Genomic DNA, 16176 nt, shown 5'->3' with positions numbered 1-16176 from the left:
AGGCAGCATTGCTGTTGGATTGGTATGTAGAATTCTTATTTTTCTTGTAGTTTAGCTTTCCTACTTTTAATAAACTCTTCTCGGGCTTCCAGCTGGGTATAGGTATTGATTTTAACTCTGAAGTTTTGATGACAAAATCTGCCATCTTCATCAAGATGTTTGCCCTGGCACATCTACTCCAGTGGTATATATATCCCTGTCGTGCGTCTCTTCTGAATTTCCACTAATTACAGTACAGTTGCTTCTGTATTTTTCGAGAAACTTCTAGTTTTCAGTAGCAGGTGTCACATGACTTGAATCTGGCTATTTTATAGGTTGATTGTTACTGGAATTTTTGAATATCTCCAGTCAGAGCATGAGATGACCACCACTACTTTTCCCTACTTTTAGTCAAAACATCGAACATATAGTAAAGTGCATTATTTTACATCATAATGAACACAGGCTGTGGATGTTCTGGGGTGGCCCGCAAGCATCACCGTGCTTCTTGTGCCAATATAACAACTACACTACTATACACACCACTTCAATTCTTAATTTAATAAGATCTTTGTCCAATTTGTTTCTCTTCAATCTTTGAATATTAATATGACTGAAAGGTCACTGTGGTAACAACCAGGACATTTTGGATCTATATTAAGGAGATAAAAGTATGGCCTAATTAAAATTTATGGGTGACAGGGTGGAGACATGTCTCTATCAAAGAAAGTGTAAAGCATTCCTTCCCTCTGCTAGACTGCAGGTCACCCTTGGGCAAGGTGTAGCACCTGCTTAGTCACCCGATCAGGGTCACATGAAACCATGGGAACAGGTGGTGGATGGCCGTATGAGCAACTGGTGCATGTCACAAGTCCTGGTTATGTGATCACTGACGCCAAGCAGACAATCTCTGAAAGATATTGATAATGGCTAGGGTCATCTGTCTCGTAAAGACACTGCCCGTAAGAAGGCAATGTCAAAGCAATTCTGTAGAAAAATTTACCAGGGAAAACCATGGTCATAGAAAGACCATGATCACCCACGTCAATATGACACAGCACATAATGATGATGATGAAATAGAACTTATTTTTTGCATTTGTGCATTTTGTACCAGTAAGGCCTACATTAATTGCCCAGTGCTTGAGAAGTTGGTGTGAACATGAAAATAGAACAGTACACCACAGGAACAAGGCTTTCAGCCCATGTTCCTGTGCTAAGTACGATGCAGAATTAAACTAGATCTCTTCTATCTGTACATAATCCATATCCTTCCAATGTCAACATATTCATGTGCATAACAGCTGCTTAAACACCCCTATCAAGATTCAGATTTATTAATCACATGTACATTGAAATATAAAATGAAATGCGCTGTCTATGTTAACAACCAACACACCTGAAAGTATGCTGTGGGCAGCCCGCAGTTGTTGCCACATATTCCACCATCAGCATAGCATGCCCACGATGCTCTGCAGAATAACACAGAATGATCATATCTGCTTCCACCACTATCCACATGAATGACTTTCTTGAACCATTTTACTACCGGTGAAAGTGCTGCTGGGGAGGGAGTTCCATGATCTAAATCCAGCAGTGATGAAGGAAGAGTGATGTACTTCCAAGTCACGGTGGACTGTGACGCAGCTGGTGCCTTTGTCCCTCTTGATGTTTGAGAGATGAAAACATCGAACTGAAAGAACGATTTCACTGTGCATGAAGAAGTCACAAACAATTTGAATGTCAAGGACAATTTGATCTTTCGAAGCTCTGTTGAGCAATGCCAGCCTCTCTTGTATTTTCCATAGCTTATCTTGTATAGCCAAAAATGTCCCCTGTCTAAAAATTGAGGGATGTACCCACAATACATAAGCTGCTGTGACTGATGCTGTTTACCTAGTATAGATATTTGACTCATTTTGTGAAGATATGTGACTGTTATCTACTTGCCAACAAACTAATCATTGGTGTGATGGATTATGTTTCCTTCAACTGCTGGCAATCTGAAATAGATAGTGGGAAGGAATTCACTGGATAACATCAGGTGCTATTAAAACTTAACGTCCAGTTATATTGCATTTTCTGGAAAAAATTGCCAAACGACAGCTAAAAAAAGGAATGGGGCAAATATAGATACTGAAACGTATCCCTCTGTATCATGGCTCCAGAAACTATTTGTATTTTAACCGTGAGTTTAAGTCTGATGATGTGTTATCAGTGGACTTAGTAAGCAGGAAAGAAATGCTGAGTAGGTGAACCCTAATAAAACATCATAATATGCTTTTGAAAAAATTCAATTAGTATTTTATAGAATTAGATTTAAAGACTTGCAGCGCCATAGGCCCTTTTCAACCACTGTGCCGACACCACCCAACTACACCCATGTAACCAATTACCCTACTAACCCGTACTATCTTTGGAACGTGGGAGGAAAGCGGAGAACCCGGATGAAACCCATGTGGTCATGGGGAAAACGTACAAACTCCTTATAGGCAGCGGTAGGAATTGAACCTGGGTTGCCGGTGTGGTGATAGAGATACTCTAATCGCTGTGCTACCCCGAACGTTGGCTTATCAATGTGGAAATTTAAAACTGATTAATATTCTTCTTTTTCAATATTTTTATCGATTTCTATATAGAAGAATACAGAGTCCAAGAGAATACATGTTATAAAACAAAAGAAAAAATATAATAATACCAGATACAGTGTATTAAATCACATTAACGAAGTCCTTACTCTATATTCATATAGATTAGATTTGTATATTAGAATATAAAGAATTTTATTTAAAAAAAGAATCTACACCCACTACCAAAGTCGAAGCTGTTTGGGAAAGAAAAGAAAAATCTTATCAGATAATAAAATATGCTATTAACCAACTTCTGTACTTTAACGAGAAGTCAAAGATTATGAAAATAATTTAAAATTTTGAAAATCTTGGTTACATTCAGAAATTGAACAACCAATCTTTTCTAAGTTTAGGCATGCCATAACAAAACTGATTAATATTAAGATGTTCTGTATAACAATAAAAACTGCAAGTGAATATTGAATATTTATTGTCATTATGTGCCCGTGTCATATGATGTAGGTGGTCATGGTCCCATGACTATGATTGTTCTTGGGAAATTTTTCTACAGAAGTTATTTGCCATTGCCTTCTTCTGGGCAGTGCCCTTACAAGATGGGTTACCCCAGCCATTATCAACACTCTTCAGAAATTATGTCTGCCTGACGTCAATGGTTGCGTAACCAGGACGTGATGTGCACCAGCTGCTCATAAAGCCATCCACCACCTGCTCCCATGGCTTCACGTGACCCTGATTGGAAGGGCTAAGCAGGGGCTACACCTTGCCCAAGGGTAGTCTGCAGGCTAGCAGAGGCAAAGAACACCTTACACCTCCTTTGTTAGAGACATATCTCCAGGCTGCCGCCTCAAATGAATATTAGTCTCTTTGATTAATAAAGTACTAACAGAATCATCGGAACATGTGGCTTTAAAGTGAGCATTTTCCGAGACTACAACGTCTTGCTAATTGCATTGGAAACGATAATGTTTACCAACATTGTCTCACAGGCATAAACAGTGGGCTTTGTAACAATGAAACCAAAATATCTTTATTGACTGACAACATTGTGCTGGAGGTCTCTGGCTTTAGATTTATATCTACCCTATGAACAAAAGGGATTACTCATACCTGGTCTGTCCTATATGTGATTCTAGACCCACAACCATGTACCTTAGTCTTATTATGTCCTCTTAAAATATCCTAGCAAATTACTCAGTTAATGAATAGTTAGGGATACCAGCCTTGCCAGTGATGGAGGCAACCTGAAAAATGAATACATTAAACAGTGAATTGCCAGCCCCTGCAGAGATTGTGCAGAATGTCAGGGAACAAGAGTCAAACATCAAGGGGCCAGAATAAGAAAGCGGGAGAAGGTGGAGGAGGACAAGCTGGTGGATGATTAAGACCAGGTGAGGGGGAAGGTTGGTGAGTGGGGAAGGGGAATGGAGTAAGAAGCTAAGTGGTGATAGGTGGAAAAGGTAAATGGCTAAAGAAGGAGGAATCTAATAGGAGAGGACTGTGTGAAAGAGGAGGGGAACCAGAGGGAGGTAATGGGCAGGTGAGAAGAGGAGAAGGGTGAGTGGGCTATCAGAATGGAGAATTAGAAAAAAAAGGTGGGGGCAGGGGGTAATTATCAGAAGCTAGAGAAATGGACGTTAATGCCGCCAGGTTGAAATCCACTCAGATAAAATATGAAGTGTTTCTCCTCCAACCTGAGAGTGGCCTCATCGTGGACTGACATGTTGGAATGGGAATGGGAAGCGGATTTAAGATGGGCTGCCACTGGGAAAACCTGCCTTTTGTGGCGGATGGAGCCAAAATGCTCGACGAAGCAGTCCTCCAGTCTATGTAGGTACTCACCGATGTAGAAGACATTGTTCGACCCTGGCAGACTTGCAAGTTTGGGGCCCTGAATGGTGGTGAAAGAGGAAGTTTAGGGGGCCGGTGTTGAAATTGACCCACTTGCAGGGGTATGTGCCTGGAGGGGGATCGGTGGGGAGGGACAAATGGACATGGGAGTCACATAGCGATCCTTGCAGAGAGTGGGGTAGGGGGAAAAAGGATGTGTTTAGTGGCAGCTTTCAAAGTTCCATTACTACTGTTTGCATAATGCCTAACACCATTTGAGGCTCGTGACATGTGAAGATGACTCAGTTCATTTTGCAACTGTGAATATTCTGCGTGGAGCAATAAAAATAGTCATGCCTGTTGCAGAAATTGTTTTATCTGGTGAGCAAGCCAATGCCTATGACCGTTATTAGTACAGTGTATCGACAAATAAAAAGAAACTCTCCATGACAAATATACCTCAAATAGATTATATGCTGACACCGTCACAACCGCTGATGCTTAATTTATCAGGACCCGCCTGTTAAAGGAGTTCCAGGAGCCAACCACCGTTCACATGAAAACAGCTACATTAGCTGACTGGAAGCAATGACGGGCGTGGAAAGTTATCGCTTCTCCCAGCACTTGGCCAATGTCTACTTCACTATATTCTCCCTCTTCTGCTTCAAGTTATTCGTGAAAATCAGCCTAGCCATCCTGACCCACTTCTACATCGTCAAGGGGAACCGCAAAGAGGCAGCCCGGATAGCCGCAGAGTTTTACGGAGCCACTGAAGGACAAGGTCAGTTCACTTTGGGGTGCCAGGCCTAGCCTGTTTTCTTTTACCTCAGTATTGTTGTGATGAAGTTCATTGGCTTATCGGGAAACAGAAGGAAGCAGCACACATCACTTGACCTGCTGAATATTTCCAACATATTCTGCTCTAATTTCCAATTTCCAGCATCCTCAGATTTTCTTTTTTTTTTGCTTTCCGTTCAATCAGTTTGCCACATTCCTTTGCCATCTTTTATTCTCACTCCGGTCAAGCTCTAATTCCCTGTTTCAGCACGAAAGAGAAACCTCTCACTTTGAGCAAAGTTTTTCTCTTTGACTGAGGACCATTTGTTTCTGACATTCAACATTCCTGTAGTGCCTGCCAAGTGCTAGCCATGCTGTCTGCAATGGATCCGTCCACACTCAATACTGTGGTTGCCGTTCCCTCCCGTGCAGTTCTTTGAAAGTGATGCGTTGGTTTCTGAGTGTTCTTGTTGAAAATATTAATTATAGTAAACGTTGTGCATCAATGCATTTCAACAAATTGAAATGAAGTTTAAAGCTTTGTCATAATGCACACCTTAGAGCTTGGATCTATGTAAAATTCGCCATGTTGAAACAATGGATGGAGGGACTGCTTAAGTTTTGGTTCCCTTTACAGTAAGATAAAATAATTAAATGAACAAAAATGACCTAGTCTGAATGATCGATGCAGTATTATTATGTTTTTCATTTTTTTTCTTTTTGTATTTCATGGTCATAGTCATATTTTATTGATCCCGAGGGAAATTGGTTTTCGTTACAGTTGCACCAACCGAGAATAGAGTATAAATAGAATATAAATTTGTTGTCTTTTGCTCACTGGTTGTTTGTCCGTCTTGTTATGTGTGGCCTTTCATTGATTCCATTGTATTTCTTGTTTGCTTGCTTATACTGTTTGCACGATTTTTTCCTCTCTGTCTGCACACTGGGTGTTTGGATAGTCTTTTGTTTTTAATGGGTTCTATTGGGGTTCTTTGTTTTGTGTCTGCCTGTAAGGAGATGAATCTCAAGTATACATACTTTGATAATAAATGTACTTCGAGCTGTGAACATTTTGAAGGATCAGTCCTCTGTGGTTTGTACAGTGGGGCCTACAGAAGAAGCTCAGTGAGGATGTATAATGACATATTGGTAGATTAAAAGATGAATGAATGAATGGAAAATGAAGGATAAGCCTTAGGTCCCTCGCCACCAGGTCCAGGAATAGTTATTACCCTACAACCATCAGGCTTCTGAATCAGCAAAGATAACTTCATTCACCAAAACTTTAACTGTTCCCATAACCTACATTAATGTGCAAATCTTAGGCACACACATATATATAGCTGGAGTACCCAAGACTTTTGCAGCGTACTGTAGTAATTTTATGCATTACATTGTACTGCTGCTGCTGCAAAAAAAACAAATTTCATGGCATATGTGAGTGTTGATAAACCGGATTCTGATATGGGTCTCTTTAGTGGGCTGAAAGTGGGAAGGGGGCAGGGAGAGAGAAATCATGTTTGTGAAAGGGGGAAGGGAGAGGAGGGAGCGGAAAGCACCAGAGTTACATTCTGTAATGATAAATAAACCAATTTTTTGGAATCAAATGACCTTGCCTGGTGTCTCAGGGCTGGATGTGCCTGATCCATGCTATGCCCTGTCCCTGGCACTCCTTCTCTGCCACCTGTCCCACACCCCTCCCTTGGTGCTCCACCCTCGCTCTTCCCAACATCCTTTGCTCCTGCCAGATTCGCAAACATGCACTCCACTCCATGTTGGCAAATACAGTACTGTGCAAAAGTCTTAGGCACCGGAGCTATATACCTGTGTGTATATACATATATATACTTTTGCACAGTATTGTACAGACTCACTTTCAAGGACTCCACAACTCATGAGTCAACAACTCGTATTTCTCAGTGTTCATCATGATCGTCATCGTGATATGCTGTGTTGTATGACACGGGTGATTATGGTGTATCCATGACTATGATTGTTCTTGGCAAATTTTTCCACAGAAGTAGTTTGCCAAGTCAAATGATCCCAGCCATACTCTTAAGAGATTGTCTGCCTGGCATCAGTGGTCACAATTGTGATAAGCACCAGCTGCTCATACAACCATCCATCACCTGATCGGGGGGGGGGGGGATGAGTTGTAGGCTAGCGGAGGAAGGAGCTCCTTACACCTCCTTTGGTAGAGAGGTGTCTCCACCCCGCCACCCGTTCTCAGTATTGTTTGTTTTTATTTGCACAATCTATCTTCTTTTGCACATTGGTTGTTTATAAGACCATAAGATAATAAGATATCGGAGTAGAATTAGGCCACTTGACCCATCACATCTACTCTGCCATTTCATTATGGCTGATCCAATTTTCTTCTCAGCTCCAACCTCCTGCCTTCGCCTTGCATCCCTTCACGCCTTAATCAATCAAGAACCTATGAGCCTCTGCATTAATATACATAAAGACTTGGCCTCCGCAGCTGCCGGTGGCAAAGAATTCCACAAATCCACCACTCTCTGGCTAAAGAAATCCCTCCTCATCTCTGTTCCAAAAGGATGTGTCCTCTGGTCTTAGACTCTCCCACCACAGGAAACATCTTCTCCACAACCACTCTGGCAAGGTCTTTCACCATTCGATATGCTTCAGTGATGTCATCCCTTATTTTTCTGAATTCTAGTGAATACAGGCCCCCAGCTATTAAATGCTCTTCCTATGACAAACCATTCAATCCTGGAATCTTTTTCATGACCCCCATTTGAAACTTCTCCAGTTTCAACCCATCCTTTCTCAGATAAGGGGCCCACACCTGCTCACAATACCCCGTGAGGCCTCACCAGTGCTTTATAAAGTCTCAACGTTACATCCTTGTTTTTATATTGTAGTTATATTAAAATGAATGCTAACATTGCACTTGCCTTCCTTACCACAGACTCAACCTGCAAATTAACCTTTAGGGGATCCTGCACAAGGACTCCAAAGTCCCTTTGTGCCTCAGTTTTCTGCGTTTTCTCTTCATTTAGAAAATAGTCAACTATTTCATTTTTTTCTGCCAAAGTACATGACCATACATTTCCCAACACTGTATTTCATCTGCCATTTCTTTGAGATTCTGCTGATCTCTCCAAGTCCTTCTGTAGCCTCTCCACCTCCTCAGAACTACCTGCCCCTCCAGCTATCTTCATTTCATCTGCAAACTTTGCAACAAAGCTATCAATTCCATCATCCAAATCATTCATATAATGTCACATGCATGCTGAGGACTCAGTCCAAGATATCCTGGACCCCAGCACCTGGGAGGGCAACATACCATCTGGGAATCTCGTTCTTGCCCACATAACTTCCTATCCATTCCCCTAAGTAATGAATCCCTTATCATCACAGCGTGCCATTTGTTTTCCCTTTTCTTCTGAGTCACAGAGGCAGACTCAGTGCCAGAGACTTTCCTCTGTTATGTCATCCACCAACAGTATCCAAAGTGTTACACCTGTTGTTGAGGGGGATGGCCACAGGGGTACTCTGCACTGGCTCCTTAGCCCCTTGCCCCCTCCTGACTGCCACCCAATTTCCCATGTCCTGCACTATGGATGCAACTACCTCTCTAGATGTCCTATCTATCACCCCTTCAGCCTCCCAAATGATCTGGAGTTCATCCAGTTCCAGTTCCAACTCCTTAACGTGGATTGTTAGAAGTTGCTGTTGGGTGCACTTATCGCATTTGTAGTGGTCAGAGATACTGAAGGTCTCTCTGCCTTTCAACATGCCACAAGAGGAACATTTCATTATCCTGCCTGACATCTCTACTGTCCTACCTGAGCAGGTACAAAGAAGAGAAGGAGAAACTTGAGCTTTTCTTTTCTTTGCTTTCTCTGAGTGAAGCCTGTCTTTGCAGAAGCCTCGGAGAGCTAAAGCCTGAAAATCACCAGTCGGACTATGTCCACTCAGATGATGACTGCCTTCCTTTAATTTGCTCTTACCAATCAATTCCAGACACCAATTAGCCCCTGGTCAGAGCTTTGTTACGCTACCGCAAACTGCTCCTGCCTTTTCTCCTCAAGCTGTGGACCCAATTGAAGTCCCTTCCTCTCCAAACTGCTGATGTCTGGATTGATCACTGTTCAAAACTCTATTCTAAATCAAATCATTAATGAGAGGTGACATAGGGTTGGAAGATGTTAAATAATTGTAGATAGAGCTAAGGCTAAGGAACTGCAAGGGTAAAAGGACCCTGATGGGCATTGTATACGTGTCCCCATGCAGTAGTAAGGATGTGGCCTACAGATTACAATGGGTGATAGAAAATGCATGCCAAAAGGACAATGATACAACAGTCATGGGGAACTTCAATATGCAGGTAGATTAGGAAAATCAGGTTGGTGTTGGATTCCAGGGTGGGGAATTTCTGGAGTGCCTACAAGATAGCTTTTTAGGGCAGCTCGTGGTTGAGCTCACTAGAGGATCAGCTATTCTGGATTGGGTGTTGTGCAATGAACCAGAATTGATTAGAGAGCTTAAGGTAAAAGAACCCTTAGGGGAAGGTGATGATAATATGATCGAATTCACTCTGAAATTTGAGAAGGAGAAGCTAAAGTCAGATGTATCAGTATTGCAGTAGAGTAAAGAGAATTACTAAGGCTTAAGAGCGGAGTTGGCCAGAACTGATTGGAAAAGAACACTGGCAGGGATGACGGCAGAGCAACAATGGCTGGAAATTATGTATAGTTTTTCATAAATTCTATTGTATTTATTTATTTTCCTATAAATGCCTGCAAGAACCTGAATCTCAACATAGTGAGATGGTAACATATATGTACTTTGACAATTCATTTACTTGGACTTTGACTAGCAGTCCTGAGGTCCAGAATAACAGTATGGCGGAATTGCAGATGTAGGAATTTATAGCCAATTTGGACTATTCATAGAAACTAAACATAAAGGGTAAGGGTAAAAGGTGAAATATTTAAAGGAAACATGGGGAGGGGGTGGTGTGAATGTGGAAGGAGCTGGCAGCGGAAGTGGTAGGTGCGGGTTTGATGGCAATGCTTTATGAGAAGTTTTGATAAGTACATGGATGGGAGGGCTACCGAGGGCTATGGTCCAGGTATGGGTTGATGGGACTAGGTAGAATAACAGTTCAGTACAGACTAGATGAACTGAAGGGCCTGTTTCTGTGCTGGAGATTAGAAGAATTTGGGGGGTGGGGTTCTCTCAAATATTGAAAGACATAGATAGAGTGAACATGGAGAAGATGCTTCCAATTGTGGGAGAGCCTAGGACCAAAGGGCGCAGCCTGAGAATAAAAAGACATCCCCTTAGAATACAGATGTGGAGGAATTTCTTTAGCCAGATGGTGGTGAATCTGTGGAATTTATTGCCACAAGTGGCTGTGTGGGGTAAACCATATATATATCCAGACAGGTAACCCAGTTACAACATAATACAGAGAGAGAGGGAGAGGGAGAGGGGGAGAGAGAGAGAGAGAGAGAGACACACCCCTCTGCTGACCACTCCTGTGGCTCCTCCCACAGACCCCTGAATAAAGGTGATTGTGCCACTGCTCCTCCTCTCAGTCCAGGGCAGATACTGAGCATGGACGAGGACCTATTTTACTGTTAATAAAAGCCTTTCAGTATTTACTCTACTTCCAGTCTTTTGGAGTAATTGATAGTGCATCACTGTGGAGGATAAGTCATTGGATATATTTAAAGCGGAGGCTGATAGGTTGATTAGTCAGGCATCAAAGGTTATGGGGAAAAGGTAGGAGAATGGGGCTGAGAGGGAAAATAAATAAGCATGATCGAATGGCCTAATTCTGCTATGTCTTATGGTTTTGTAACAGCTGAGAAAATGATTTGAGTCAAACTTCAACTGAAAAGCCAGCAGATCTGCTTGAATTTGCCAACTTTTAAGCACTTCAATAATTCCCTTTTTAATGGTTCAATAATTCCCTTTTTAATGGTTTGTGTGCAGATGGTCTGTGTCTCAAAGAATTAGAAAATTAGATGAAGTGCCAGTATCACTGACATTAATAAAATTAATTGCAATGGTTACACATATGATCTCTATACAAACGTCTAATTCAGTTGGATGAAAGCTAATGGCAATTACACCTGTCGGTGGCAATGGTTTGCAACCACCACCTTAAATATATATCATAACATTTGCTGAAGGAATGTTGTAGTGTGACATAATTTCCTTGTTTTCTTGCTTCCTTCCAATCAATGGCTAGTTTGTTTTGCCTTGCTTCAAAAGGCCAGCAATATCATGAAAGATCCTGCCCACCTGCTCAGGGAAGAGGTTACGTAGCATCCGCGCAAGGACCACTAGACTCAGAAACAGTTACCTTCCCAAGCAGTAAGGCTGATCAACACCTCCATCTACTAACCCACCCCTCCACAATCCCCCACCACCACTACTTTATCATTTCATGTCAGTTATCTTCTGTACAGACACTCCAGTACCTGATGACACTTTATCGACGTACAATCAATTTTTGAACTGGGGTGGCCTGTAGATAATGAACACTGAGCTGAACTGTCCAAAATATGCCTTTTGGTTTCGTGTTTTATATTCTATGATTTTGCTTGTTTTTTTGTTGCCGTGTGTGCGCTTTTTTATGCATGGTGGGAGGGGGGATTTTGGTTTGATGTTTGATGTTTTTTTTTTGAACAGGCTCCATTGTTCTTTGTTTTGTGACTGAGGGGAAGACAAATTTCAGGGTTGTATACTGCATACATACTTTGATAATAAATCTAACGTGAATCTATGTATATAAGCTATTTTATGTATTTATATTTATAATGCTTTTTTATTGTGTTCTTTATCCTATTTTTTTGAGCTGTATTGGATCCAGAATAACAATTATTTTGTTCTCCTTTACAATTGTGTACGGGAAATGACATTAAACAATCTTGAAATGTACCATTTGTTTCACTCTATCTTTAAATATATTCATCAGAATAGTGATACATTTAATTGCTTAATGTCAATTCATTTGTTGTTGATAGTGTAGGGTTAGGGTTAGCGTACAGAAGTAGATTGCCAGGCCTCTCTAATGTGCAGATACAGCTGCTGCCAGGCTGGATTTGAACTCAGGACATTCAGCCTTGAAATCCAGTGCTGATGACCCTACACCACCGACTCGATCATGTCATTTCCTTTGCACTGGAGTAAAGGAGAACAAAATAATTGTTATTCCTTCCTTCAATAGTCAAGCTCCTTCCCGTTCTTTACTTAATAGAATATCTTACTTCAGTATAAGAAGTTTTACACCAAAATACAGCAGAGTTATTTAGCAGTCCAAATTCAGAAAACAAAAATTCTAGTGGACAGCTTCAAATATAAAATATAAAAAGACTGATTTCCTCGCTGATGGAATACAAAGGGGTAATAATTTTTGTGTTAGAATTATACAAAACTCAATTTAGTATCATCTCTCTGAACAGTATATTGGTTTAGAAGGCGTTGCAACAAAGATGTATAGGTATCTGTCCCAAAAGGTTTAACATAAACCAGGCTTCATTTTCTTGAGCACACAGGATTAATGGCTGTTCAGTTGAGCCTTTAAGATGATTAGGAATGGTGCGAGAGTAGAAAGGAAAAACATACTTCCCTTTGCTGGAGAGTCTGGAACATAGAGGTACATTTTTATAACAAGACCATTTGGGGTGGTATCAGTAGCACATTTTTGCACACATTCCACATCACTTATCTCATGGTTATTTGTAAGATTGTAAGTGAAAAATACGTGCATTCTTTGCCTTGGCAGAAATAAAACACAAGCAAGCCTAGCTCTTAAGTAATTTGAAAGATGCATTGAGGTGTTATATTACTAACACTAGTGTTATTAATAGAACAATAATAGAACATAGCGCACTTCTATTGTTATCTAAACCTTATTATGATGTGGTCAGTTTAAGCACTGAACAACAAAGGCAACACATTACTGTAATTCTCATTATTCAATGACTAAGAAGCAAACATCACTGACAAGCCCAAAATTTATTGTCCATTTCTATTTCCCAGCTGAACAGATTAGCTTGTTAAACAAATAAGAGCCAACTACTCTGACAGGTCTTGGTAGCTTACAGACCAAGCACAGGTGCCAGACCTCCTACCTTGAAGGATATCAGTAAATTAGAATTTTGCTACAATCCACTGATGAAACTGAGTTCATATTTCAGATTTTTTAAACACTTCAGTTATCCAGATGCTATTTTAAGATTTTAATATTCAGAATCACATTAATCAAGTTACCATCACTGAGATCTGTTGTGAAATTTCTTCTTTTGTGGCAGCAGTACAGTGCAAGATGTAAAAAATTACTGTATATTACAATAAAATAGTGCAAAAGAGGAATAGTGAGGTAGTGTTCATGGACAATCCAGAAATCTACGGGGAAGAAGCTGTTCTAAAACATTGAGCGTGGGACTTCAGGCTCCTGTGCCTCCTCCCTGATTGTAGTAATGAGAAGAGGGTAAGTCCCAGATGGTGATGATCCTTTATGATGGATGCCATCTTCTTGAGAAACCGCCTTTTGAAAATGCCCTTGATGGTGGGAGACATGCCCGTGATGGAGGTGGTTGAGTCTACAACCCTCTGTAGCCTCTTCTGACCCTGTGCAGTGAAGCAACCAGTCAAAATGCTCTCCACTGTACATTTGTAGAAATTTGCTAGAGTCTTTGGTGACGTACCAAACCTCCTCAAGTTTTTAATGAAGCTGGTGTCACAAACACTAGAAAATCAGCAGATGCTGGAAATCCAACCGAAACACACAAAATGCTGAAGGAACTCAGCAGGTCCGGCAGCTTCCATGGGAAGGAGCAAACAGTCAACGTTTCAGTCTGAGACTCTTCATCGGGACAGATGAATGGTCTTGGCCTGAAATGTGGATTGTTTGCTCTTTTCCATTGATACTGCCAGGCCTGCTGGGTTTCTCCAACATTTTGTGAATGAAGCTGGTGTGACTCCATTGCGTCGACAGTATATATTGGGTCCATGATAGGTCTGCTGAGATCCCAGGAACTTGAAGCAGCTCGCCCTTTCCACTGCTGACCCCTCAGTGAGGACGAGTGTATGTTCTCCCAACTTCCCCTTACTGAAGTCCACAATCAATTTCTCGGTCTTGCCGACAATGAGCACAAAATTGTTGTCTTGTAATTCAGTTGCCTCATGATCCAGCCTTGCTGACCTTTGGATAGTAGTCTAGTAATTTAATTGCTATGCCACTGTAGCTCATGCTGTACTTGCTGATAAGTCACCTCATTAAAAACTTCCTTCTGACACATACACAGATGATATGTCAATGCTTTAATTTGTATGATTCAGTAAGCCATCAATGTAATACGAGCAATGAGTCAGACGCAACGCAGCAATTCTTTCATTGATACTCACCATGAGAGCCCTAGCTCTAATCCCTAATGTAGGTTGAGTAGTTCTTAGGCCCTGACAACCAATCTCATGTTGCCTCACATTCTCAGTTGATCAGCCTTCTATAAATACTGTTATGGTGGAGCTTGCCTATTTTCCAGTAAAGGATCAAAATGTCATGGAATATAGAACATAGAACACTACATACAGGCCTTTTGACCCATGATGTTGTGCTGAACTTTTAACATCAATCTTACTCTTTCCTCCCATGTAGTTCTCCATTTTTCTTTCATTCGTTTACAAAATCTATGTCCAGCTTGAATCCAAAAAAAAATTCTTTTGGAGCTTTTTTAAATGATCCAACAACAATTTGTTCACGTACAAGATGGCTGGTGAGAATTTGCTATAAAATGGTTCCTCTGGGCTTTGGGTTATTTTATTGATTTGAATCTAGCAGCACGAGTACTGATAAACATTGGGTGTTTGATGGTCTTTTTTTAATGGGTTCTTTTGGACCTTGTTTTGTGGCTGCCTGTAAGAAGAGGAATCTCAAGGTTGTGTATAGTATACATTAAAGCATAAGATATAGGAGAGAATTAGGCCATTTGGCCCATCGAGTCTGCTCCACCATTTCATTGTGACTGATCCATTTTGTTCTCAGCCCTAATCTCCTCCCTCCTTCCCATAACCCTTCATACCCTGTCTAATCAAGAATCTATCAACCTCAGTCTTAAATAAACCCAAAGAATTGGTCTCAACATCCACTTGTGGCAGCAATTCCACAGATCCACCACTCTCCGGCTAAAGAAACTCATCTCATCTCCATTTTAAATGGATATCCCTGTATTCTGAGGCTGTGCCCTCTGGTCCAAGACTCCTCCAACATAGGAAATATCTTCTCCACATCTACTCTATTGAGGCCGTTCAACATTTGATAGGTTGTAATGAGGTCACTCCTCATTCTTATAAATTCCAGTGAATACAAGCCCAGACCCATCAAACGTTCCTCATAAGATACGCCTTTCAATCCCAGAATCATTATTATGAACCTCCTTTGAACCCCTCCAATGTCAGCACATACTCTCTTAGATAAGGGATCCAAACCTAATCACAATTCTTCAAGTAATAATACATGTACTTTGAACTTTAATGGAGATGACCTCTGGTATGCAGATTATTTGAAACATTAGGCATTATTCAAATGTATTTTCTCTCAGATCCATGTTTGTTTATTTCCACATTTCATTTTTGCCCCATTAATCTGGGAGTCTCTGGGCTGAAGGCCTGTTTCCATGCTGTATGACTATGACTAACCCTACAACAGAGACAACCAAATATGTCAGCTTGGATATCCTCCTTTCTGATTGGAGAGACCATGGACATGCACAATCGCATAGTATGGCATACAAATGTAGTGCAAGCTATATAAGACAGCATGGTGGCGCAGCAATTAGCATAACGCTATTACAGCGCCAGTGACTGTGTTCAATTCCGCCGCTGTCTGTATGGAGTTTGAATGTGACGGTGACTATGTGGTATTCCTCTGGGTGATTCTGTTTCTTCCACATTCCAGCTACGTTCTTGTTGGTAAATTCATTGGTCACATGGGAGTAATTGGACAGCACAGGCCTGTT

At 41.1% G+C, this 16176-nt stretch overlaps 1 protein-coding gene across 2 annotated transcripts in view; it reads left to right on the top strand.

The window, feature by feature from the left end:
- The window catches only part of LOC140197565 (ankyrin repeat and SOCS box protein 5-like), a 104791-nt gene that overhangs the window by 8781 nt on the left and 79834 nt on the right, over positions 1 to 16176 (top strand). Inside the window, exon 2 of one of the 2 annotated variants that reach the window (XM_072257679.1) lies at positions 4910 to 5177. In XM_072257679.1, the coding sequence (XP_072113780.1) occupies positions 4985 to 5177 (193 nt within the window). In that variant the 5' untranslated portion in view covers positions 4910 to 4984. Of the gene's footprint in view, positions 1 to 4776; positions 5178 to 16176 lie in introns of those variants that run through there. The other variant, XM_072257678.1, reaches the window with a different exon arrangement.

Source organism: Mobula birostris, chromosome 5 (assembly GCF_030028105.1).
Source record: "Mobula birostris isolate sMobBir1 chromosome 5, sMobBir1.hap1, whole genome shotgun sequence".
NCBI lineage: Eukaryota > Metazoa > Chordata > Chondrichthyes > Myliobatiformes > Myliobatidae > Mobula > Mobula birostris.
This window is presented reverse-complemented; position numbering and strand designations above follow the sequence as displayed.